Source organism: Scomber japonicus, chromosome 3 (assembly GCF_027409825.1).
Source record: "Scomber japonicus isolate fScoJap1 chromosome 3, fScoJap1.pri, whole genome shotgun sequence".
NCBI lineage: Eukaryota > Metazoa > Chordata > Actinopteri > Scombriformes > Scombridae > Scomber > Scomber japonicus.
The window spans coordinates 9,640,206-9,667,421 of record NC_070580.1 but is presented as its reverse complement, the minus strand read 5'-3'; the positions used below and the strand labels follow the sequence as shown (position 1 = coordinate 9,667,421).

Sequence of the window (27,216 nt, the reverse complement as noted above, 5' to 3'; positions counted from 1 at the left end):
CGCTGCTTCATGGGCAAGACCACCCACCCTTTTTTAGTTATAAAATAAAGTAATTGGCAAAGCTGATAGCAGCTTTTGGCTAGCTTTGTGGACAGCTAAGCAGTGCCTGTGGAGAAAGAAGTTATTTAGTGCTGTTCACAGTTGGGGGTAGGTCTACTGTGGCTATCGTTTTGCACAATGAAAAGATTCAGATAAAACAGGTGTCCTCTCGACCAAACTATCTCTTGACAAAAGATTCAATCGAATGGGCACATCAGGCGTCCTTTTCACATTTGAAAGCATTACTGTCTTCACCACATCTACAAAGACTCTTTTGTAGTTCAGTGTAAAAAGCTCATAAGAAATCATAAAAAGGTAACACTTGCATAATTATTCTGGGTAATAAAAGAATTGACCAGATCGTCCCAACCGGCTCATGTAACCCCGAGGTTACTCGACGTGTCACCAGAGAGTCACGCTAATGGAAAGGTGAAACAACAAGGTGATTGTGTGTTGTTTTAAGGTGTTGCAAGTAACAGGTTTTTTTTGTTGCTCCTCCTGCTCTCCTTCCAAGGCTTCTGAGATCAGGCGCTGGGGGTGTAGTTAAGTTGGAAATTCCAGTAGTCCAGCAGAATCTGACATGAGAAAAAAATACTCGTACACGCACGCACATTCACACACTCATTCTTCAGCAAACACGGAAGAGATCGGCTTGTTGTCTCCCCAGTTGCTCGGCGTCATGGCGGTTCGTCGCGGCAGAGCTCGCGCCAGCCCTTTAACCTGAGCCCGGTGAGCTCAAGAGACCCATGGCTGTCGCTGTCGTTCTTCCTACTTCCGACCAGACGGGAAGACCTCTCGGAATACTGGGACAACGCGTGGGGAGGCCGACGGCTCGCTCCAACGCTTTGACTTATCCCCCCCATACAGTGCCACCATCCCTCCCTCCCCCCCCCCACACACATGGCTTTGGGAGAAATAGTAAGGACCACATTGACTTCACTGGGCAGTCCAGATCATCTCCACCCTGAGGATTGTGGGAAGCTGAGAGTAATGTGGGTTTGATTTTTTTTTTTTTTTTAGAAGGCCTCGTGCAGTCCGGAGCAGTCCTCGTACTGCTCCGGACTAATCCCCGTCCGTCTGCCAGTTCCATACGCAGAAGCTGGACACCGCTGTCAGGGACGAGCCTTTGGCTGGGTAAAGGAAAGAAAAAACACTGTTAATATGGTCTGTAATAAATTATAACTACTCTCTAACTTATTCTACTTAACTCTAAGTCAGTATAAGAGGGTTGGGCTAGTGTCATTCATAGTTTTATTATTTTTTCTTACTACCACTGAATGTCCTTCTACTTGTAGTTAGAACTTGTACATTTTAAGAGGCTGCTAATGTAGATCAAATATAGTTTAAACTACATAAAATACCAGCATCATCAGCTTCTTTACTGACAAATACTAATCAGCAATTGGAAATAATAAGCAATTGGAACCAAAACAGAAATAGAAAATCAAATGAAGTACTGAGGTTACATGTCAACTAGCAGTATCTGTCAACTGTAACTACCTTCTATACACAGTGAGACATATGCCGGTTGGTCAAATTCATCTTCTGGTCATTGCTTCTATTGTTATGATATCCTCTAACTGTTCCCCTTCAGCAATGTATCTGTTTTCTGATGTGACTTGGGCACAGATCATTTGGCTTATTCAGGGAAATGTCTCATTGCTGTGTTGTTGTTTTATAGAATCCATATTACTACGGATGCACTGATATTGGTATGGGTCAATATTCCTCTTGTTGACTAAAATCAGCCTAAGTTCCCAAGTAGGGAAAATTCTTATTATTATGTAGGTAATTGTATAGCAGGAGAAAGGGATTTTAAAGCAGTTGTTTTACAAAAAGAAAAAATAATTTCCTATGAAAGTATTAAGGATTGTTTCATGAATTTGTGCTCATTCACAGATAGTGTAATGATGGGCTGAATTAATTGTCTTTTCTTTCTTTTTTTTTTTTACAGGGATTCTTTTGTTACCCTGTAAAATAAATAACAAAACATAACGTCACCAAAAAACAAAAATAAATATTGGCCAAATTCTCATTTTGAAAATCGGCATCAGTATCGGCCCAGAATTTTAGTGGATTTCAGTGGATGACTTTCAGTGAGGTATTCATGTTCATGGATTTTTAGGAATATTGTATTAATCTATTGATTGCTTCATAAATTTAGCCTACAAAACCTGAACAAATCGAGCAAAACACCCATTACAAGTAGAACCTGATATATCAGTCAGCTGATATTATAGGCCGATATTGGCCTATCACCGATATATCGGTATCAGCGTACATGTTGTCGGATATGTACTGATGTGTGTTTGCTAACTATATTTCAGGGATCAATGCAATAAATGTATGTTTATGTATATATTCTTTAAATATAAAATCATGGCCTGACATATCAATAACGGAATCTTTTTACTCCTTAATATCAGTATCGGCCCAAAAAGTCCAGTATCAGTCTGGCCCTAAATACAAGTGCCAAGAGCACAAAACTGACACAGTCAACTTGTTTGTTTTGTCTGATCACAAATCCAAAACCCAAACATTTTCAAATCATAGATATATAACCTGAAAAAGGCAACAGACCTTCAAATTTAAGAGGCTAGAGTGAATTTAACTATAAATTGATTTGACACAGTGAGGAATCATTTCAGCACTACATATTTTGGCTGCCCTCTGTAAAATCCTCAACACCATCACAGTCATTCAGTTAACTTGAGTGCAGTTTTGAAGTATGAGAAGAATCATAAAGTCATTTATCTATTATGGAAACACAACTTCTTCACTGTTAAAGTACATTTACTCACCTGATGTAAATGGGAGTTGTTGGGCAGCCCTGGCGTCCCTGGAATGCTCCGCCCATGCTTCCCGTGGATGTTGTTGATGGCAGGAGACTTGGCCACCTTGGGTCTACCTGGTCCGGCTCCCCCTCCTCCTCCGAGCCCTCCTCCCCCACCTCCGCTATTAATGCCGCTGGAGGCCGGAGAGCTTTTCCGCTTCTTACTCTCAAGGCGCCCGTCTGAGGAGTGGTGGCTGAAGCTGGTATGGTGGTCAGAAGAGGACTGGTGGTGGACAAAAGGCCCCAGGGAAAGGGTGGAGTCACTGCTGTTCATTACCACACTCATGCGCTTGATAGACTCTGCGGGGCTTCCAGAGGGAGGACCTCGTGCAGACGGCCCCGAGGAGCCACCCGCCGAACCTCCGGAGGGCTCGGCCTTGAGACTTAGTGAGTTGGTCCGCACGTTGGGGCCACAGTTAAGCCCCACACTGTGGACTCCGCTGTGGGAGGAGGATAATGACAATGAGGATGAAGGACCTAGTGAGCTGTGGTGGTAGGTGCTCCCTGAGCTGCCGACATTTGCACAGTTCTTCTTGAAAGAGGAGGAGGAGGAAGAGTAGTTGGCATTAGAAGAGGATGATTCGGAGGAGCTGTGGGATGAAGACAGGATGGAGCTGATCTTCCTCTTCTTCCCCGAGCTGAAGCTAGTGCTGCTACTGTTACTGTTGGCCCCACTGTTGCCCCCGCCGGTTGAGTTGGGGATGACGGGTGTGGAGGAGCCAGAGGAGATCTCCTTGGGTCTGAAGGACGATGACGACTTGGTAGTGCTGCTGCTGCTGGAGGAACGGGACTTAAGCGCCCGGCCTGAGGCTAGGGAAGGAGTTGAAGAAGAAGAGGATGAGGACGAGTGGGCTGAAGGCATCTGCGGCGACGAAGACACTTGTCGGGCCTGTGTGGTGCCGTAGGCCGGGTGCTCAGCCCCGCCCTGTGGTGAGCTGCGGGCATTTAAGGTGGTCCCATAGGAGAGCATTGACTTGCCCTCATAGGATTGGCTGTAGGGAGTCTGGGGCAAGGTGGCAGGGGGGCCCAGGAAGCCTGAAGAGGGAGTGCTACCATGGGAATTTGTGCTTGTCCTATGGGTAGGTGCAACGGAAGAGGCGTTCTCCAAGGCCAAGGGGATTTTCCTGCAACAAGGAAGAAAACCTTTCATTAGCCATGAATGCTAACAATTATTATAACCCTCAGTGGGTCCACATCACAGAGGGATGTAAGACAATCTAAGCAGGACAGACTTACTTCCACATTTGAGAGTTGACATGCTTTTCCATCATTGTGGTTAGGGCACATCGCACTCTGTCCCATCGCCGGTCAAAGGAGTAACAGCCTCTCCCAAACAGTCGACTTCCAAAGGTACAGTACTAGTAACAGAGAGATGGTATCAACGGTGCTGTACAAACAGTACTTGAACGTTTGGACAATAAGTTCTGGATTAGACCAGTGACTGTAGAGTGCACTTACAGCTGCCGGTCGAGGGTGATAACCTGAATAGTGACAGTCCAGTTTCTCAGCGTTCTCCTCCCGCTCCTCGTTCTCTCCCTCGTCGCTGGAGGGTCGTGAAAAACCATCAGGGGCAGTTTGGGGATGGTGTGGTGACTCGTGGACTACCGCAGGGTCTGCGGGGGTACTACTGCTGTGACTGCTGTTTAGTCTGATGGATATAAAGGGTGTGTCAGTTCATTTTTTGTTATCTCATAAGTGTAATATAAGTAAAAACTGAAACATGAAGCAGCACTCACCGTGGAAGACCAGGGCTGTGAAATTTGGGCTTGCCGATCGGCGAAGGCTTAGTGGCGTCTGGGGCGGGTCCGTTGCCATGAGCCACCTGGTGAGCGTCATGGGCAGCGGCGAGGTGGGAGGAGGGGTGTGGTTCCCTGAGAGGGGGGTTTTGCTGGGAATGGGGTTGGTGGAGTTCTCTCTCCTTGTCCTTCTCCCGCTCCCTTGCTCTGTTCTTGTGCTCTGCCAGCAATGTGTCAAAGCGCTTCCTCCGCCCTGGCACTGCCCTCCGCTGGCTTAAGGAATGTGTCTGGTGAGGACATCGGAAAGGTAAAAGATTTAAATTGTTATTTGCTAACAGGAGCTGCTTGCCAACTTTGACTTCAAATAATTAAATGAAAAATGAACTGGCCCTAATATAAAGTATTTTGTGCATTTTGTATATTGAAAGCCTGATATAACTCATTCATCTGTACAGTAGAGTTCCATTGTTGGCCAAAAAAAACCTGTTAAAACACACCAATGAGCCACACCTTTGCACTCCACACTGTCATTTATTTTGTCTCAGTCACACGTAGTGGTGCCAGACACACTCACACACAAATCGGCGACTGAAAATAGTCCCCAACAATAACAATTCATTGCTGTTGATGATGTAACATTTACCCATTTTCAGAAAAAAAATGATTTTATTTATTTTATCCTTAGTGATGTAAATCTTAGAGAAGTCGCAAAGTATTGAGAAACAGGCTACGGTGGTCTTCTTGTGAGATTTGTAACACATCTATAAAGTAGAAGCAGCCTTATCCATTAAATATTACATCAGTGTTTCCATCTACATTCGTTCTTTATAAATTATAGAGCGCCGCTGCTGAAATTTCACACAATCGTTGATATCAATAGGTCACTAATGATTTTCACTGGCACACTGTGCAAAGCACGAGAACACTTAACGTTATTGTGGAATTATTTTGAGTCCGTTCATTCATCAGAGGACATCTATGTGAAAGGTACTGTTGTAAGGATAGCGTAGCTCCTTTCAGTGAGTACAGAGAGTGAATGCTGCAGCTTCTCCGAGAGCCAGACCGCTATATCGGTCGGCCGATATTGGCCTATCACAAATATACTGGTATCAGCATATATGTTGTCCGATATGCACAGATATTTTTTTTAAAGTTTTTAAAGGCAGTATTTTACTTATATTTGATCCTTTTTTTCAATTCATGTTTAATATATACATACATGTGTTTTTTGTTGTGTTTTATTATTTATAGGAATTTGTAATTATTGCTAACTAAATGTACTGTTTCATTGCACTGTGTATAGCTAAACTGTAAAATATCATGCCTCCATTACGTATCTTTATCTCCAGTGTTTGATAACCACACTGCAAAAAATGTGTGTTTTATGTACATATTCTGCACGTTTTACTCCCTAATATTAGCCTCAAAAATCTAGTATCTTTCGGGTCCTACTCAAGAACTAGAAAAGTCTCATCTATTATTTCCCCAACAGCTGAGAAAAGTGATGGGAGTTAGCCTCAAAGATAGCAACAATGGGTAAAACTAATCTGACCATGCTCACAGCTGCTGAGTCTCTCAGCCCCTACTCCCTCGCTCCAGTACCCACAGCAGTCAACCTAGAGGAAACACTGTACATGATGCACTTATTTCAAGTCATATGTACACAGTGCAGAAAACAGAATGGTTACCTTGCATGTTAGAGATCTTGTGCATGGTTTCCGCGACGTCACATCCACAACGCCACAGTGGATGTCTGCATTGAACTCACGTTCTGAAGGCACAGCAGAGGAGATAAGACAAGATAGCTGTTACTCACTTCACACACACTGAGACAAATCAACTGCTCTCTTAACATTTGTTTAACTCTTCAGTTGTGTTATATACAACATCAGTCTTTGCTTTGTATATGAATAGATAACCGATGGCATTTCAAGGCTTTACACAAGGATTTCATAAAGAATCATGTTTGCTTCTTTTATTGACCCTTTACTCTTTTATCAAATGAACTAAACAAGATTAGAGAAGACAAATCACTTCAAGCAAAAACAGAATATATTGTGAGTCCTGTGTATGTGTGTATGTGTGTGTGTGTGTGTCAAGCTGACCTGCCACTTTCTTGGTAATGTGGCGTCTGCTACTGGCACTGCTACTGCTGTCCTGCTTCTTCTCCGAGAGAACTGAGAGGTGGCCCTTGCCGTTGGGGATCTGACCCGGGGCCAGTAAGGGAGGCTTTGGTATGGAGGGACAGTTAAGGCCTGGTTTAAGGGCTGATGAAGAGGAGGTGGTGATGGTGGTAGTGTTGGAGCTCACAGTGGTGCTAGAGGAGGATGAAGAGGAGGATGAGGTGGTGGCGGGGGCAGTGGGGACCTGCACCAATTTGGCTGACGAGTCCACATTCAGATGCATCTTCTCCACCTTGACAGCCGGGGTGAGGCTGGAAGAGAAGGTTACAGAAATGAGGAGGGCAGCAAGGAGGAAGCCGAGAGTTAGAAACAATGAGCCAGTGACAAAACGCATGGTAAGAGACAAATGAGCATATGTAGATGAAGCTGGGAGGACAAAGCATAAATCTATTGATGCATCATTCTTCAAATACATAAGTAAAACCATTTTTTTTTCGTTTTTTTTCTGATCTGAAACACACTTCCTGTAATGTGAATTCATGTCAGGAGTTTTAGGAGTTGCTAGACATTCATTGTAAGGATTATGCTATTTTGTTCACTACACAGTCATTCAGTGTAGTACAAAGCTGGATAGAGATCAAGGAGGATCATCACGATTTAGCATAGCACAAAGGTGCACAATAAAATAAAATATATCACATAGTACACTTTCTGGTAAATGTAATTGAGAAACTGTTAAAAGTACAACTTGACTGATATATCAGACATTATCGGCCGATATTGGCCTATCACAGATATATCGGTATTTTATTTGGTGTGGCTTAAATATACAAGTTAGAATTAAAATCAAGAAACGTGTGATTTAATAAATGGCACTCTTTCATAATTTCAACATAAAGACATTTAATTCGCTCATCCTGATTTTGGTAAAGATCTCCATATATACTTACATTTTTTCTGGCGGCATCCTGAAAGAGGGGAAGGAAGGTCTTCGCTGAATGCCTGGCAGCTTATCTTTGGCTTGTTTGAGGAGTTTGGGATTGGAGGAGGACGTCGAAGAAGAGGATAAGCTGGATCCGGCGGTGGAAGGTCGGCCGTGGATCCCTCCACTCGCCACTCCAGCTGCGGACCCCGAGACCAGTCCAGACCCGAGCGCGCCGCTGCTACTCCGGTTCCTGCCTGGCACAGGGAAGGGCGAGGTGGAAGCTGGCTTGCTGGCCGAACTGTGTCTTCTCTCTGGATGGAAAGTACAAACCAGATCTGGCATTAAGACACGGTTTTCAAAATCAATTAGATCATCAGAATAAAGCATTTCAAAGCTTTGGCGTAGCAATATAAGAGACTATCCTAAACGGCTACATTTGGCAATAATACAGGAACACAGAAATTTTCCTCTGAGTTACCTCAACAACAAATAGCAAGCATTTGTCATCCGTACTAGCTCAGCCTGAAATAGAACCAGCCGACAGGTCAAGAGCTTCATTTCCTGCCTGAGCTTCTTAGAACTGCTACTGTACCGAATGATAAAAGGCAGTATGACAGCAGAAAAGGTTAGGATGATACTGAGTGGTGGATGGCAAGTCAAAAATAGAAAAAAAAGAAGAAAAAAAAGAAAAAAAGCTCATTATTAACCGCCCCGCATCCAAAACGAAATCTCTTCCTCATCATCAAACACGGGTCCCCTTTTGAGTGTGTGCCTCGCAATAAACCAGGCATAAGGTTTTCAAAGCAGGCTCTATCATCCTTAGCTATTTCTGGTTCGCGGCGTACGACAATGAAATTGCACGCTCGCAATTATTTCATTGATATTTCCACTAGTCTTCTCATTTCACCACAACGTGAACTCATTTCACGGAGTTCATTAGCCGCCACGACAGACACGACAAAAGAAAAAAAAAGGGGGAGGAAAAAGCAGCAACTTGCACCAAATTCTTGAATCGTGGCCCGACAGACGCTCTTTAAAAGATATACTTGGCCTGTGAGGGTCACAGAGGGGTCACACATGGACAGGCCAACAGTACTGCTGCTGTGACCATAAGTGGAGAGAGAGAAAGAGAAAGAGAGAGAGAGAGATAGAGACAGAGAGAGAGTGAGAGAGAGACAGAGACAGAGAGAGACAGAGACACAGAGAGGTGTCCACTGAGGAGAAATGGGTGTCTGAAGGTTGACTTGACCCTCTTGTTGTCAACACTTAAACGCGGGAACAAAAAACAGCAGAGAGGAACAAGAGGGGGATTAAAAAAAAGAAACACCAGTGAACATGAAGTGGATGTAAGAGGATACAGCTTCTGGAGCACAAACAGGTTTTGATAGAAAGCGTCTGTGTTGGCGACTAACTGCGCGGTGTAAGCTGGGAACTGGGCTGCAGGGCAAAAGCTCAGTCTCAGCAGGTGAGCTGAGGAAAAGAAAAAAAAAAAAAGGAGCTTGTTGCTGCAGAAACAGCGGAGGGGGATACTAACACACACACACACACATATATGCACGTACAGAGCTGCCACTCCCAATCTCCTTCTGCCCCCATCAACACATACGCACATTCAAACTGCTTCCAACTTCCCTTTTGAGAGAGAGAGAGAGAGAGAGAGAGAGAGAGAGAGAGAGAGAGAGAGAGAGAGAGAGAGAGAGAGAGAGAGAGAGTGAGAGAGAGAGAGAGAGAGAGAGAGAGAGAGAGAGAGAGAGAGAGAGAGAGAAAGAGAGAGAGAAAAATGCTTTTAAGAGTGCCCTCTTTTCTCTACACACCCATTCACAACACACTTTCAGATATCTACCCTCCCCTCTTCTCTTCTCAACACCCGAACCCTTTTCATTTGCCCTCCCTCCCATCTCCCGCTGTCTTGTCCTGTCCCGGTCACAGTCAAGAGTTCACCCCCCCCTCCCCCCTCCCTTTCCCCCCGCACACAAACTCGCACCAGGAAACCTCAGCGTGACACTCAGCGCTCTGTCCACAAAGTACTAACACTGAGATAAAAAAAAGAGAGCCAACGCCAGCGGCAGTGGAAGGGAAATAAAAAGAGGAGTCAAGAAGATTTTTTTTAGGAGGGAAAAGAAAAAAAAACAACTAAACAACAGACAGAAGGAATAGGAGGAGCTTTAATATCCTCTTTCATACTGTCAAAACACTTGGCTCGATGCAAAGGGGAATCCCTGGCTGTGGGAGTTAGAGGAAAACATCGACGTACAAGTGTGACGGCCCTAGCTACCGTCTCCAAACAGGCCGCGCTACAGTCCTAGTGTGGTGGAGCTGCTGTTAAATACATGTGTAATAATAAGAATTTTGCTTTTTTTAGTCAATAAAATAAAACATTTAGTCCTCAAATGTTTTGTGTAGTTAGTTTTCTTGGAATCTCAGTTCAAGTTGCAAACATTTTATTTTTGTGTGCGTGTGTGTGTGTGTGTGTGTGTTTGTTTGCACAACAGCAACGACGTGTACGAGCAGAGCGAGTGAGGGGATGCGTCTTTGTTCGACAAGTTCATAAATGAATGCATTAAAAAAAAAAAGAAAAAAAAAAAGGCAGCCTAACTCACGGCTCCCCCAGTTCTGCGGCGAGTGTCACCCCTGCTGAGATCAGCTTCAGCCGTGAAGCGCGAGCACCTAACGGGAGACAGATGGGCTCAAAGGAGCGTGCTACCATAGCGTTGAGACCGTACTCGGGCGGTGCTGAGATCAGTGCCTTTGCCCCCCCCCTGCGTTAGCGCAACATGGGGTCTTCCAGTAATGGCATCGGAGGGAGGAAGAGTGGAGGAGAAAATCACAGCGTATGGGTAGAGAATTCGACTGAGCGTGTTCTGGTGCTTTCAACTTCCACTTGAATGGGAGCCATCATTGGTTGCTCAATCAGCAATTTGCATTATTCAATCTGTAGACTTTGTAAATAGCATACATGTGTTGGAAAATAGGTATAACATTTTATTAAAGCGTAAGTCTGCTCTTTATTTTTCTTACTGTGAGCTTATTTTTTAGACTTACTCATTGTACTGTACTGTACTGTACTGTACTGTACTGTACTGTACGCTGCTGGGCCTGAGTACCGAGTAATTTCGTGTCATGTGCAAACATGTAAATGACTAATGAAACCTGAAACTTGAAAAATCTCATTAAAAAAGAAACACCACACCCAACAATAAATTGCTCCTAGTAACAAGTCTTGCCTGTGGAGCCACACCCTAATATAGCTTACTCCTCTAAAAAACACATCACTGAGCCATGCTGCTGCACTGAGTGACATGTTCCTACATTACCATTAACACTGGGATCCCATATACTCCACCCTGCTACCTTATACACCAAATACTACATAGCAAGCCAAATCTACTGCTTTAAATGATCGCCTAACAAATGCTCTATTCACTCCAGTTAGTGCCATGTTAATAATAAGCTACAATAGCCAGCTGTTTTAGAGTTAGGGTTAGGGTTGACCATTAGAAAAACACAGAATCACAAGCCTTATCATTTAAGTATTAATACCAATGTACCAATACCAAAACAAATACTTGCTTAATAACAAAATAATGTATCATTTGCTTATGCATGAATAAAGGAAGTGGTTGTGAGAATAGCTTAACATTACTGTCACACCATTTTGAGTGCTTGTACTCCATGAATCAAATTACACAGAGTCTGCATCGAGAGCACCGCCCTGTTCGAAATGTACCACGTCCACCTACTGTGAAATATTATTTTACTTCATAGGTTTCTGTAATGCTCTCCCCATTGTTTGTCTACTTCTCATTTTGAAAGCACTGGGCAGGTATGAAAACTGAACTGGATGCTGTAGTGCATGGTCTAGACTATCAGATTAATATTGTTTAGCAGAGTGGGTGGAGTCCCCTCTGAGTGCTGTTGACACAGTAGCAAGGACAGTTCCTCTATGAGCCGTGTGCTGTTATATCCCCCTCTTGTGGCTGACCATAACAACTGTAATTGCTGTCACATTTTGGGGGGGGGGGGGGCCCGCTCGGCACTCAGAACCCTCCAGTGAGGAAAAAACTACATCTGTATTTTCAGATGGAAAAGTTAGAAGAAGAGAATGTTAAAAGATGAAGTTGCACGAGATCCTAACAAAGGTTGGAGCCATATCAAGGTAGCAACTTTAGGTCCTCTTAAATGGACAGGGCTCACAATAAACTCATACTTTAACTGAGCAGCCCTACATGACAAGACTCGAAAGGTGTCGCTGTCTGCATGCGGCCTCCTTAACTACTTCAAGGAAATGAGTTTGGGAGTGAACAGCTCGGCTCGTCTTTTCCAGCGACTCTGAGAGTTTGCCAACTTAAGCGAATGAACGCTATGAACACCGTCAGGTTTTAGCGAGATCCACAGTGATGCAAGGCCTATTCACAGATCTATAATTCATCCTTTTACTTCAGCAGTCTAGTCAAAAATCCTGTTTAACTATCCACTCACACACACACACACACACGCCACATTAAATAGACCCAGAAATCTGATCTGTGTTGTATGTGTTAAAAAAAATGGTACATTACAGGCCACTGAGAGAGCCACATCAAACATTAACAGCAGAATTGTAAACACACACACGCATGACAGACAGCGGGTCAAGTAAATAAATAAATAAATCAAAGTCTGTGGCGGCCCGCTCACAGGTGACTGTGTTGAAGAGGAAAACTGGCGCAGGGAACAGGAAGGCGGAGGGAACAGGAAGGCGGAGGGAGAAGTAATACCACAGTGTGTTAATGTTTGAAATAGCAGCGTTGCAGAGGTGTAAGGGCAAGGCCAGGCCGTTCCTACAGATGCTGAAAACTTACTTACCATTCTTGTGTTGAGTTTTTAATAAAAGTTAGGAAACAGTTCAACCTAGCACTGCACAGTGTTTGCATGAAGCTGGAGTGTGTGTGTGTGTGTGTGTGTGTGTGTGTGTGTGTGTGTGTGTGTGTGCATGGGACTTACCGTAGTGTGCTTGGAAGGCTTGGGGCTTGACTACTTGACTGCAGTGGCTGCACATCACCAGGTAGAAGTCGTCCTGCGCGGGACACTGTCCAAATATGGGCATGTCTGTGCAAGGGGGGGGGAGAATCAACCAGACAGGACAGTCAAGGGGAGCCAAAAAAAATAAATAGATCTGTGTTCACCTGGTGGCCCAGTTGGCAGCAGACAGCAGCATAACACTGTAATAGCTCAAAATAGGGTAATTCCAGTTTGATGGCATAACTGCCTTGCACGACACAACAAACCACAAAAAGGGAAAATGGTGTTTGATAACATCCTGAGCAGAATTCAGACATCATTACAATGCACAACACATACATTTCAACTTCTATATCATGTTAAGAACTTTAAAAAAAAATATTTCTCACACATATATATGATCAAAGTGTGCACGTGTGTAGTTTGTAAATACAAATCACTCCCATGTACTAGTCCCCATTCATTGTGGAGAGCATGCCTTGGTGATAAGAACCAGTCGAGCAAGCAATCCAAAGGTTACTTGCTATGGAAGAGCACTTCTCCTACTACACTAACACATGCTGCATTAACAACACTTGATTTGTGACTTGAAATGAATAAATAATAGGAGTTCTACAGAGGAGAAACTAACCTACATTCTTCCTGCGTTGTGTGAACCGACTGCTGCCTTTAAATATTGTATATCATATATTATTATTCTTTTGTTTCGTTGTTTTTTAAACATGCTTTGTCTTATTTAATAGTCGGGCATGAGAGTTTAATTTAATTTGTGTAAACTGCAACTTTATGTGTTATTATGTTATTTATGCGGTGATAGAATGGATCAAAAACGTGAAATGATGGCGTTCATCACAGCCTGTCAAGTGCTGGAAGTTGCATGTCACAGTGAAATGTACTCAAATGCTTCAAATCCAATACTGCAACGCTTATCCAGTAATGCTCCACACGTTCTCATGAGTCAGGACTCATCTGAAACCTCCTCCTCTAAAGCCATCTTATGCTTAACACAAGAAGACATTATGGAGCAATAATTAAAAATGTGAACACACACACACATGCACGCACGCACACACACAGGGTCATGCACCCTTAAAAACATTTGACAACTCATACAGCGGCACACTGCCTCCTTCTCCGGCTCACTGAAATGAAAAGTAACTAGTAAAAAAAAAGTGGCTGATTTCAGTGCTTCTTTTTTTCCTCCTGGGAAGGGGGAGGGGGGGGCACAGAGATCTTACTTTTTCTATCCTGGAAAGCGCGAGGCACACGATCGCTAAGGTACATGAGCAGGGGCGTCTACCAAACCCCCCGATTCATCTGAACCGAGCCTTGTGCTCTGCGAGACGCTCTCGAGCAAATCAGAGGGAAGTGCCGCTCCTCGCCAGAATGTGATCAAAATTTACCCCGGCGCGGAGAACCAGAAACCACCTAATTAAGAAGGCTAATTAAGAGATTGCCTGGGGCGTTATGATGAGATGAGCAGAGGAGAGGATACAAGAGGAAGAGAAGTGGAGCCCCCTCTTGAATATGTACTCTGCCGGGGCCGTCAAGGGTTCTCCAAACATCACTGGCCGAGTCGGAAAAGGGATGAGGGCCATTAGGCGGAGACCATATAAAAGGGTCTACCTGCCGGGTTCGCTCTCAGGGAGGTCAGTATCAGTCTTGTGTGGATGAATTGACAAGCCTGATGCTACTTAATGTGTGTCAATTGTCTGAAGCCGCTCAGCTAAGTGTCTCCTTCAACAGCAGTGGAGCGAAAGGGCTTTTTTTTTTTTTTTTTCCCTGGCGGATGGGGTCGGCCACAGAGAGGAGGCAAATGTCTTGAGTAGGAAAGCACGCCGATGATGTGTACCATCAAGGGTCTGGTTGCTTTGAAGAAGAGAAAAAAGGGCAAAAAAGAAATGCAATGTGGAGGGGTAGAGTTCACTGCTTGCCACAGAAGTGCAATGTATTAGAGCAAAGGTTGGTGGCTGGCATAAAAGTTCAGGCCAACTTTTTGGGTCCACTAGTACGAGCCTTCCTCCTGTAGCATTAGCCGATTGAAGTTAAAATAACCCTAACCCTCCTGTAGCATTAGCCAATTGAAGTTAAAATAAGAGAGCAAACATATTTCCTATGTATAAATAACTTGCTATGTACTCTTCGGTACAACTCTGCCTTCTCTCAATTCCTCCAGTGAAACAGGCCAAGAACTGTGGAGTGGAACAAGCCAACTACATTTCCTCACTGGATCAATAGCGAGTTTCGAACGGAACTCATTCTCAAACTACAGCTGGTGTTCACTCGGAGGGTTCTCCAAAACGGTTTTCGCTCGGCTATAAAAGCGACCTGGCCAGATCTGCTTGCCACTCAGCATTCAGCACGCTGGCATCGACTGAACCGTACCGCTAAAACGGCCTGACTTTAAATGTGGTATGACGCCGCCGTGGCTGCCCCCGGTCCTCAAATCTACCATTTTCTTCTTGTGCAAGGAGGAGATAAAAAAGAATAGAGAGAGAAAAGAAGTCCATGCAGAGGAGAAAGAGAACAACAGAGCAAAGCCAAGAAATGAGTGCGGCAGAGAGACAGAGAGAGAGAGGAAGAAAAAAAAAAAAAAAAAAAACATAGAGAGAAACAGAGCAGAGAAGCAGGCCGAAGCCTTGGCGAGACAAAGAGAGTAAAAAAGGACCTGAGCTCGATGGGGAGAAAAGCGAGCCTTTGAGCGAGAGACAGAGGACGAGAATGAGAGTCCAGTTAATTTCAGCATCCTCATCCGTGGCAGTGATGAATGATCTAGGTGGAATAGTAGCAGCTCTGGCTGCCTCTGAGCGGCACGCACGCTGGCTGAGTCTGACCCGTGGCTGACACTGGCACTACATTTGCCAGCTACCCCGACTGTGACAGCAATACTGCAAATTCATAAAAAAAAGCGAGGCGGGTGATGAGTTAATTCGTCACTCATTTAATTGCCATACTTTTTTTTTTTTTTTTTTTCATAATGTATTGTAAATTGTGTGGTAAATGTTGTATATGTGTGTTAATCGCCTGCATGCTTTAGGATGGTGGTGACACCACAGGAGGAATCTGGTGGTGAGTCATTGTGGAGAGGTGTAGTCATCCACTTGTAATATCCCTACTGCTCACTCACTCACTCGCTCACACATACACACACACACACACACACAATACATGAATATCATTCTATACGCGCACCAATTCTACCAGGAGCAGCATGTGTTGATTAGTCCCGTGACACAAACAACAGTCACTGACAGACGCTGCTGCATGATAGAGACATGTTTGAAGCCGGTTGTACATCAAGTGATCCAACAGCCTTGAATTTTAAATGACCGTTCTGTCTCTGCCTTCCTCTGAAAAACACTTGTCTTGACCTGGAGATACCACGACATCAAACACGTTACGCCCCTTCACCATAAAGCAGACATCATCTCTACAGGTATGCGCTCTAACACGTATGGATATCATGCTATTTGAAATATTCTGTACGATCCCGTCGGAGCCACAAGTATAAAATATGAAAGCTCTTATTTTTCTTGTCACCGACAGCCTCTAGTCTAGGACGTTTGCTACTGAAATTGTGCAATGGTCTTAGCGTATGCACACAGGCCACATTGTTGACCAATGCAAATGCAACATTAGATAAGTGCCCTGACAAGTAGCCTGCATTTAACTCTTTCCTTTACAGCTGCACATGAAGAGAGAGAGAGAGAGAGAGAAAGAAATAAAAGCTTGACTCATAATTGTGACATCATAAGAGTGGGCCAAAAATCATGTGACCCGACTGACTGCTTCCTTGAATGCCTTCATGCTTTCTCATCTTTTCTGATGGTCATTGAGATGTAACTTAAAACAGATACTCTCAGTTGAATAACACATTGTTAAGAAGCAGAAACTCATTCCAAAGCATACATGTGCTTCCCAAATGTTGGAGAGATTCTTGTCCAAAAGGTAATGTTCCACATTACGAGTCACCCAAATCCAAAACCTGTCCGATTCTGTGACAATTACACACACACACCACAGTTACTTCTGTGTTGTTGGATGTAGAATTAATGATGTGTCTGAAGATGATCCTCATGGTTTTTGTTTTTTTTACTTAATTAGTGCCATCTTTCTCTGCCAAATTACACACAAACAGAACAACAGAGAATAAGATTATTTCAACTCTTACCTACTTCACCTACTTTTGAAATAGAGCCCTAAGAAAATGACATATCTTAATCTCTGTGTCCTTTTAGCTCCAATGACTATCTCCTAACAGCAAGGTCACATTTTATATGTACTGGCTCATATGTCCTTTAGCGAGAGATAAAAATTCACACTGCAAAATGATTAAAAGCACAGCAGAATAGAAAAATAAATGCTAAATCTTTAAAAGGGTATATACTTTTAAAAGTTTGCTCTGCTAACTGTGTAAAAACAATAGATTACATTAGCTCTGCAACATTCAAACTTCATTCAGGTTCATTCTGATGTCAACCTTAGAGCTTGGTGGGGCTTAAGTATGGTGCACCATTGTTGATTTGTAATTAAACAAGATGTAATTTATTAATCAGTTTTAACAATATACCGGTACCTTTGTGGTGAAGCTCATTCTACACCCAGAATAAATCAGCTAATGTTCACTGAGGTGTAGCCAAAACTACTCTGAGGTAATGAATGCTACTGACATTGTGGATGTTATCACTTATGTTAGATGATGCCCTTTTTCTTTATTCTGTCATGACTGCACCTTTCCCTGTTACTGCTTACTACAGGATGAAGAAACAGCCACGTTCAAAAACACTAACAGCTACACAAACTACCTTATTCTACGTCTGAGATTTAAAGATACCTACTAGAATAATCCATTCATTTAACCTTACATCATAGGAGGTTGTAAGTATTTTTTTTAATTCAAAACCATGCTCATTAGTGGGTAAGTAGTTTGAAAGACATAAACAATCTTAAAATCATAATGTCAGTATTTTGTTTTTGATATTTTTATGAATAAATGTTGTTGTTTTTGTTTTTTTTAAACATTGCTGTTGGTCATGTTTTGTGCTGATGGGGTGACTTCATCTCATTTAAATAGAGCTATGATGAAGAGGAGACTTACTGAACGTCCCAGTCACTGTTTCAACAATAATACTTACATTAGATTCTCTTCCTTATCAAATGTACAACAACTAACCCTTTTTTCTCATTAACTTTTAAATTGGCAGATACTCTTGTGCTTGTCTTTAGGAGGGTGGCATATAAAATATGGTGGAAGATGATTTTTATGTAAAATGGCAGAAATGTGGATGCTGTTAGAAACAATGAAGTCCAGTCACCCACCATTGAAATGAATAATCCTAACAGAATATGACAATGTTATTACTATGTTTGGGAAACATGCTCAACTACTGCGGTTAAGTTATTTTAGGGACAGATGTAAATGTCAACTACCACACGAATAACAGACACATGTTTGACTAATTATATCCGGATGTACAGTCAATTCAAGACGCGCTTGATGTACAGTAGGTTTGAATTTTGGACGAACGACTAGTGTAAAGTGCTTGAAATCCATGTGTGCGTGCGTGTGTATGTGTGCAAATCCCCAGAACCAAAATACACCTTTGGCCCTAGACAGAAAAAAAAAACACTCACCTTCTCTGCACAAACGCATGGCTTCTCGATTTTTCCCGAGGTCTTTAAAACTTTCCTCCGATTCAGCACCTGAAAAATGAGGCGATCCGACACAGAGACAAATAAATAGTTGCACTTGCTCGCCTGCCCGTGCTGTTGCTACCAGTAGCGTTTCTTCATATTCCACCAAAAACTGCATGCAACCGACCAAAAAAAAAAAAAAAAAAAAAAAAAAAAACACACACACACACACTAGGACTGGCAACTGTCGCGCTCTAACCTCGCTTCCACGCACACATTCGGGACGCTGGGGGACTCACCGTCGTTACCGTGGAGTTTGGCGGCGTCGACCCACTTGCTCCAAGGCTGTCCCAGCATTATTTCTGGACTAGGCAAGGATCTCCGCTCCGCAACAGTCGCCATTGCTGTGGAGCCTTCTCCCCGCTGGATCTGCTGCTGCTGCTTCAGCTGCTGCCTGGCCGCTCGGCGCTGCTCCCCCCTGACGTCATCCTCGGCCCTTTCCGACATTCTTTCCGCTACAATGTAACAACACAAGAGTCAGCGTTGGTCGCGCTCGGGATAGGAGGACTTTTTTCACTGATTGACACACAGGCAAAAAAAAAAAAAACCGTGTGTTGTTTCACCGCACCCGCCCCTCCACAACAACACACACACAAAAAAGAAAGAAAGAAAAAAAAATCTATGTGTGTGGCCACCTTGATACGCAACAAGTACAAAGCTTACACAACATATGACATACAATGAAATAATTGGTTGACTGGCAGTTAAAGTGAAGGGTGAATGAATATTTATTATTACAAGATATGCCCTTTTTTGATTCGTCTGTGCCTGACAAAGAATGAAACCAAACGTACTTTCAGTATATAAAGGGGGATGTTCTACTGTGTTATGACTCATTGGAAAGCAGGAATGATTAAATGTAACATACAAGCTCTGGTTCACTTACTGGCTACCCAATAATGTATATTGTTGTATGGCAAATATACACAAATCTATATAATACATATGAATAAGTATGTTATAGAGTACTTTGTTTTTTTTAAATAAGCTACTTTAAAGTCATCTTCAATTCAAAATGGTGTTTCTTTTTGTTCTTGCAGTTGGGTTCAACATTATAAGGCTGTTTTCACATTCATCTGATCAAAGTGGAAAGTTCCCCTGAGCTCACTGAACATCTAAATTAAGGTGTGTAGCCCACGATCATGATTTGTGACATCACAATTTGTTTGGAAACTGATCCTGGTCCAGTATGCCGCTTACGCAAATGTGATGTGGAAACTTGAAGCCTCCGGTGCACAAACACTGACAATGGACTTTACAGTGAGGTAGGACAACATCTTCTGTCCAGCAGTTCAACTTTTTAAATGGACAATATTTATATAATCATTCTGGATTTTTAATAAGGGAGAAGAAGTTGATTTTCAAATTTTAAGAATTTCTAACAAGGTAATTGAACTTTTTTGTGTTGAAAAAACACATCAGAGGCAAATTATTATTATTATTTATGTCATTGATCCTGCCTGGAGGGGATCTCTAACAGTATGCAATTGATGGGAGTGTTTCATAGCTGCTTGGATTTCACAGCCTCTCTTAAATGTGTTAGAAATGAGTTTAGTTGTTAGTTGTTCAACATTATCAATTATCAAGATTTGTGATTTCAGGCAACATAAATAAATAAAATGATATAACTTGACTCAATTACTGTCTGCTCATTGCTTATGTAAATTCCGAAAAAATCATAATAATTGTGATGGCTCTTAAGTTCTCCACTTCTTACTTTCTTCCCAGACAAAAAAATATTTAAACTATAACGTCACATTTTTGCATGATTTTGCAATGACTGATTACAAAAAATGTTTGTCATGTCTTGAATCCATGAATTTGTTTCTTATGCATAAACTAACCCACATACTCTATAAGGAAGGTGCATGACCACGTTTAATCAATAACTAATCCACAAATGGATTGACCATTAGTGTCAGAGTAATATATTTAGTCTGTGCTGTAGCTATTTACTTTGATGTGAGGCATCACACACAAGAATATAAGAGAAGGATGGATAAGGTGATTTGGTCTTTATGGATGATGGATCAGTGCCTGATCTATTACATTTAAGTCAGACTTAAATTATCATCAGTAGATGTTACTGTTAATGAAGCTGAATGTCTACAATAGAATAATGTACTACTGTAATTAATTAGATTTATGACACTTGAACAGATTCCCAGTTATCAAAAGTGTTTTTTAACTTTCATATTCAAAATGAAATGTTTGTGATGTCCTCCAAGGATGTCCATATTCAACCAACAAAAAATGACAAGCGAGAAAATCAAGAAATGTATTGTCTTGTCAAAGACAAAATGAAGTGTAGGGACAGCTGATTCTTGTAAAGACTAATTCACTGACTGGCCTGTCTTACAAATGGCATAAGCATGTCTAGTCTCCATCTGGTGCTGTTGTTTCTCTTTTATATGAAAGCTGTGGTGCTTGAATCTATTCAATCATTTCTCTTGTCCATTTCAAATCATCTGAAATTCTTAAGACACAACCATATGTCAGTTTGACACAATAACAAAGCCAGTTTAAGCAGCCTTCCATTTTTCTGATATCAAATAGAAGCTGTCTTTTTTTTTTTTTTAATTAAATCCTCTTAATAAATAGCAGAAAGGTTAAACGTATCCCCAGCTGGCATTTACTCCAAAGAACCTTGAGCAAAAATGACCTGGACCCTTTTTTACTAGTTTCAAGTTCAAAAGCTTGGTTGTGTCTTGTGTGTTGTGCTATTCAACAACATGTGAACACTCCTAACACCACTATTATTTAATCCATCTCTATTAAGTTCATACTATGGGATGTTGAGGTCTGCATTTCTTTATGATGACAACTGTCAGTAACAGTTAAATGGTCATAACGTAGACAGCAGAAAAACATGGATGCTTTGACCTTACTCATAGGTTATTGAATGCATGGCTTGAAGCTTAGATTTGGGTTTACAGTCCATCATCATCTTTATCAGTTACTTGACCCAACAAATCTATACAGTACTGTACACAATACCATCAGAAAGGCACCTGTTCAGTCCCAGCCCCACAGAGCCCTGATCTCAACATCATGTGTCAACTTCTCAGAGATGCAGCAACAACCAAGGGAATTTCTCTTTACTGCACTATGTTAATTAATAAATACAAACTTTTCATAGTATCATTGGTTTTAAAGCATCCTCACTTTAGTTTAAGTGCTTAAAACTTTTGTTTAGGATTGTACATTTATATTCAAAGTACCTGTTTGGTCAATTACATTACTCTACTGGATAGCTGGTTACATACAAGTAGATAAGCAAATAAAACAAGCACAGTATTAAATGTTGCATGACAGTGACAACATGTATCAAATGTTGCATGACAGTGACAACATGTATCAAATGTTGCATGACAGTGACAACATGTATCAAATGTTGCATGACAGTGACAACATGTGAAAAGTTCAATATTTCAGTTTTAAGCACCTTGTTATATTTTGATACAGTGTTGCACTGTTGTGTATATCACTGATTTAATATACTATCAATTATCTGAAAGATGTCATTGTGGGAAAGAACAAAAAGCATGAACAGCTGTTTTTCAAGAGGCATGCATAGTCAGTTGATTTCACTGTCATGTGTGAGTCACCCATTAAGCCACTTCCACATAATATGAAACGCTTGGTTGAGATTTTGTAGTATTGGTTGTTTGAAGGCTAGCCAAGGCCTTTCTTTCACTGGTACCCTACACTAGGAAATCATTTTATTTATGACATGCTGATGTCTTACTATTCCTCCATCTGCAGTGAGTAGCACTGACTTTTGGGTTCTGTGATGGGAAGAGAAATCTAATAGCTCTTTAAAAAGGGAGAAGTAGAAATCACAGCTTCCTCAATGTTCCCTTTTAGATGTGTGATAAAAAGCAGTGATATTATGAATCATATTTTAATATAATATTTCATGTATGTAGGCTAATCATTTTTTCATGCTTATTTTTTGCATCTAGTGTACAAACCAATGTAATAATATACATTTAATGATCAGAAAAATAGAGACCCCTATGTAATATAATGCAGCCCAATACTAAAGTTGTATACTTGTAGTGCTGGATTTTTATATTGAATAACATTTAAATTAAATGGGTTTTTAATATGTTGTCCATATATACACAAAGCTCAATAAACACAGACATGATCGATAAAATAAACACCTACCTTTCAATATATCCTATCCAATATAGCATCAGTACAAACTGGAGCCTCAGAGGGCAAACCAGCTTGACAGAGTCCCAAAGAGAAGGGAATTATGAATATTTCACCAAGGTTGGATTTATTGCTAGAAGGCTGTGCTGCAACTGCATTGCATTTAAAGGGTTTTTTTTTATTTATCTTGTAGGAAAACATATTACACTGAGATGCTACCTCTCCTCAAGCACACTCACTTCATAATAACTAAATCAATACTAAAAACACATTAAGAAGGAAGAGTATGCTTTACATGAAAAAGTAATGGTGTGTTTTTATCCCTTAGTTTCCGATATCCATAAACAGAAAACAATGTTCGTGTGTGTGTGTGTGTGTGTGTGTGTGTGTGTGTGTGTGTGTGTGTGTGTGTGTGTGTGTGTGTGTGTGTGTGTGTGTGTGTTTAAAGTAACTTAAAGAAAAATGTAAGTAAAAAAAGTAACATGGTAATGTCCATAAGTGACATCTGTAAGCACATCACAACTGCTTATAATGTTTGTCTAACTGCAAAAAAACTTGGGAATCGGAACTTGTGAGAACTTACCTCAGCAAATAAGAAAAAAAGGAACTTATTTTTAACTCAATCAGCCGCTCCTCATCAGTTTGGGTGATCACTTGCTGCCACACACACAGGAGAGGAAGTCTGGAGACACACACATTATGGGAAGATGAGTCAGTATCAGAGGTGTTAAATCAGTGAATGGTAGAAATCAGTTCATCTCTAATAACCCAAACCTGCCCAGCCCCACAGTAAATCCCTTTTACACATTGAGGCTATAAGCTATTGTGGACAGCAGTAAAGCTTTAGAAACTTATTACTGAAAAATATTCAGAGATATTATATTAATAGATTCTGAAATTGTTAATGTGAGAAAATTAGGGAAAAAACATCATAAACACCCATTTTTATTCAAAGTAAAGTATTTTATATACATCGTAAACATGTCTGGAGGGGTTTTTATGCTGCTGTGTATGAATTACAACAATGTACTTTAGTGTTGTTTAAATTTGAATATTACGTCAAAAGTTGTTTATAAAAAGCCTTTTCTGTAGCTCAGGACCACTATTAACTCATCTCAACCTCAAATCAATTTCTTAAGTTTAAGTTATGCAACTTTTTTGACTTGTGGACACAACTTGCCAAAATCAGTGGAAATGAATAACATATCATTTGGAGTTATGCTATCACAAGGCTCACCTGAATTCAAAGTGCATTACCAACATACTTGATATGTTGTATGTTGTTACAACTGCATGAGAAGAGCAGCAATAATTGGCAGATTAGTCAATTAATTGATTAGTCGATCAACAGTAAAATAATTGGCAACTATATTGATAATCAATTAAATTTTAAAGTAAAAAGAAAATGATTTTCAAGTGTTTCATGAACTAAACACAGAAGTGATTAATTGAGAAGGTAATCAGCAGATTAATACATTCTGAAAAGAACTGAATGTTTCATTATAAGGTCTGGATTATACATATATATATTACACTACAGCTAAAGGCCAGAATGGAGAAATAAGCACATTTCCAGGTCCAAGACTACAGGTCACGTCAGTGCCCTTAAACCTAAAAGTTTTAAATTGTAACCCATCTGTCACAAAAAATACCTCCAGGACAACATGTAAATTGGGCATGGCTGACTCTGGCAGCTATCATCACGTGGAAGAAATATGATCTATCTGGAATGAAACCTCTCACTCCAACAGTTTGCCAAAGGTGGAACAACAAACCTTTCCCACAGCAGACATTTGGACTTATACTGTAGTAGGAAAAGCATTAAAGATGGCTCCATTTCATTTAGACAAGCCAATAAGCCACTTCTTAATATCCATTTTTATGTACGTACGTAAAAAGTAAAACAATGTCGTACAAAAATGGCACCTGTTAAATACTTTAAATTGTGCTCCCACTCATGGACCTGTCAAAATCTATAGGTAACTGTGTTTCAAAGGAAACTTTTCCTTTAGTCACTATTATTAGGGTGAGAGGAAAGGGCCAATAATTCAATATAATGTGCATCACCAAAATAGAAAGTAGTTGTGCTACCTGGTCAAAGACTCTAAACTCAGTGTGTCCCAAACACACAAACATCTGCTGAGGTCTCCTGCTCTGCCATAGCTCAACTCTGGCTGCCCTGAATCTACTGTAACTATAGCTAACCAACAGGCCTGTGTCACAGTACACATTTTGACTTGCACAAACACAGATGTAACTAATAATATTAATAACTGCTAAGATTCTACTTGCACATGTTCAGTGCAGTCAGATGGGTGTTTGTATAAATGGCTTTGACTCCCTAACCTTTCACACAATACACAATTCATACTAAAAGATAGAACTTTGACCTCATTGCTTAATTTATAAAGAGATTGTTTTTCTTTGTTGGCAACTATAAAAATATGTCACCATCCACATACTTGCAAACTGCACTGCCTTGAAGAGAGTAAATAAAGAACATCAAGACTGGACAGTTTTACAGCTTGTTACACATCTATCCCACAGAGGGCTTTTAGGATTGTTGTTGAATTGCATCTGTCCTCATGCAGATGGAAGAAATTTACTGCATATCTTTTCCTTTTATCATATGGGGCGGGCAATTTGGATAAAATCAATATCACAACATTAATATGAATCGATAAGAACAGTTTTCCAATAAGAATATAAAGTATATCACAATATGGCATGTGTATGTGAAAATAACATAAAACAGTCAATTGATGTTCAATGCAGTTAACGGCCCATAACAAACAACACTTCTCACAAATGTGAAGGCAGACATTTAACTAGTCTGTTTCTTAGTTTTTATGAAAATCAGCTTGAAACTAGAGCCCGACAGATATATCAGTGAGCCGATATTATCAGCCGATATTGGCCTGTCAAAGATATATCGTTATCTTTTTTTTTTAATATAGGCAACATTTTATGTATATTTGACCCTTTTTCTTAATTGAAGTTTAATGTTGTTCTCTCTGTTTTTTTTTATTCATAGTTAATTATAATATTGAATTCCCAGCAGTGTTAACTGTCACTGTAATATATCAAAATCCATTACATATCTTTGTCACAAGTGTTTGATAACCACATGTTAGGGATCATTCTGTACATATAAGATTAACGGTCAATATATCCATATCAGAATTGTTTTGCGCCCTAATATCAGTATCGGTCGGGCCCTACTTGAAACAAATCATTTGGACAACAGAAACTTGGAAAAAAGACATAACACAATATGATCATCATGAAACTATTTCCATGGAAAGTCAATAAAAATGTCAAACTGTAATCCAGCCCATACAAAAATCTATATACAACTATTATAACTAAGACATCAGTGTATATACTATATAACACTGTTCTGTGTTCTGCCTCTTTTTCTCATATTTTGCATTATAAACATGGCAGTAGTCGTGGTTTAACTAAAATAAAATGGTGGTTTGAACTCTAAGAAAAAAAGTGTGTCAAATGTCATTTCTTCAGAAGTGAAATACTTTTCTCTGAACGCCAGGTGCACAAACTTGACAGCACAACTCACTTAGCTAGCAGACACCAACATTGTTTTTTTTTTCAAAAAGAAAAATTACAACAACAAAAAACTTTGTAAATACGATGTGAGAAAATATACACATAAATATAGGAGATGTGTGATGAAAACAGGCCAGTGTGGGTCTGTGACTGGCACCACCGTTACTACATTAGTCTGCTAGCTGAAACCTGTAGCCAGCCATGACTAGCGTTAGCGAGGAAGCAGGCACAAGTCATCAGCCGTCGGTCCGGATCGACAACAAGTTCAATCTTACCGAGCCTCTGGGTGCTCTAGGTGTAGACGTAACAGCAGGCAGGTGTCAATCAGTTGGATGCACTGGGAGAAGGGGACAGAAGACGGTGGGAAAGAGCGAGTGCAGTGCTCAGCCTCTGTGGAGGTCTTCACCTGGTGCTTCCATGTCTGTTTACCAGACTGCATTCTGGGAAGCGGACGTCACAACGCTAAGATGCACGCACGCACGCACGCATACACGCACACTGTGACGAGTCCCGCATAACTCTACATCATCATCATCATCATCAAAAATAGCACTACTAATAATAAAATAAAGGTTTTTCTATCATCATAATTAGCACTGCATTACCAGGTCAATCATTTGTCATGTAAGATATTACATTGTATGCAGCCAGTGGGAATGCATTCAAAATTAGAATTAAAATTGATATTAGTTTAGTTTAGTTTTTGATTTAAGTTAAAATGTACGCAAAAAATGATAGATGATGACAGACAATATTTTATTTTAAGTGCTTCACAGAATACAACAAGATCATAAAAATCTTCAAACATTAAAAACCCAAGGGAATTAAAAGCATATACCTATGTAATCAATGAGGCAGAATAAAGAAAAGCAGTAAAAACTAAAATAAAACATAGAAGACCATAAAAATATAAAAGCAAAAAAGCAGGCAAACAGAGGACATACAAGAGAAACAATCACTAAATCAATTTAAGGTTAGAGAAAGGCCAATTTTAACATGTGAGTCTCCTATCAGTTTTTAAAAACTTCTACAGAGGCTGCCGATCATAACCCTAAAGGTAGAGAGTTCCACAGTGTTGGAGCCACTACTTCAAAGGCCCAATCACCTTTTGTTTTCAGGCAGGAGCATGGGACAACC

General features: G+C 40.9%; 1 protein-coding gene across 2 annotated transcripts; it reads right to left on the bottom strand.

The window, feature by feature from the left end:
* Positions 1 to 954: 954 nt before the first annotated feature.
* LOC128355981 (ataxin-7) lies at positions 955 to 26,491 on the bottom strand. 2 transcript variants are annotated; one of them, XM_053316380.1, is made up of 13 exons: positions 26,355 to 26,491; positions 23,096 to 23,194; positions 18,591 to 18,806; positions 18,292 to 18,360; positions 12,640 to 12,744; positions 7,682 to 7,967; positions 6,714 to 7,042; positions 6,297 to 6,379; positions 4,609 to 4,895; positions 4,331 to 4,520; positions 4,109 to 4,230; positions 2,841 to 3,996; positions 955 to 1,169 (listed from the first exon to the last, which is right to left on the bottom strand). In XM_053316380.1, exons 3-13 carry the CDS (start codon positions 18,796 to 18,798, stop codon positions 1,152 to 1,154), a joined length of 2,853 nt encoding a protein of 950 aa, XP_053172355.1. In that variant the 5' UTR covers positions 18,799 to 18,806; positions 23,096 to 23,194; positions 26,355 to 26,491; the 3' UTR covers positions 955 to 1,151. The 2 variants fall into 2 exon arrangements, with proteins under 2 accessions (XP_053172355.1, XP_053172356.1); XM_053316381.1 differs by lacking the exons at positions 23,096 to 23,194; positions 26,355 to 26,491 and having other exon boundaries at positions 18,591 to 18,845.
* Between the last annotated feature and the right edge of the window lie 725 nt (positions 26,492 to 27,216).

Coding starts and splice junctions, on each gene's coding strand:
- LOC128355981 (XM_053316380.1), bottom strand. CDS start 18,798: ATGTCGGAAAGGGCCGAGGATGACGTCAGGGGGGAGCAGCGCCGAGCG. Junction 4,231..4,330: donor ATCACCCTCGACCGGCAGCT/GTAAGTGCACTC, acceptor CTCTGTTACTAG/TACTGTACCTTTGGAAGTCG. Junction 3,997..4,108: donor GTCAACTCTCAAATGTGGAA/GTAAGTCTGTCC, acceptor TCCTTGTTGCAG/GAAAATCCCCTTGGCCTTGG.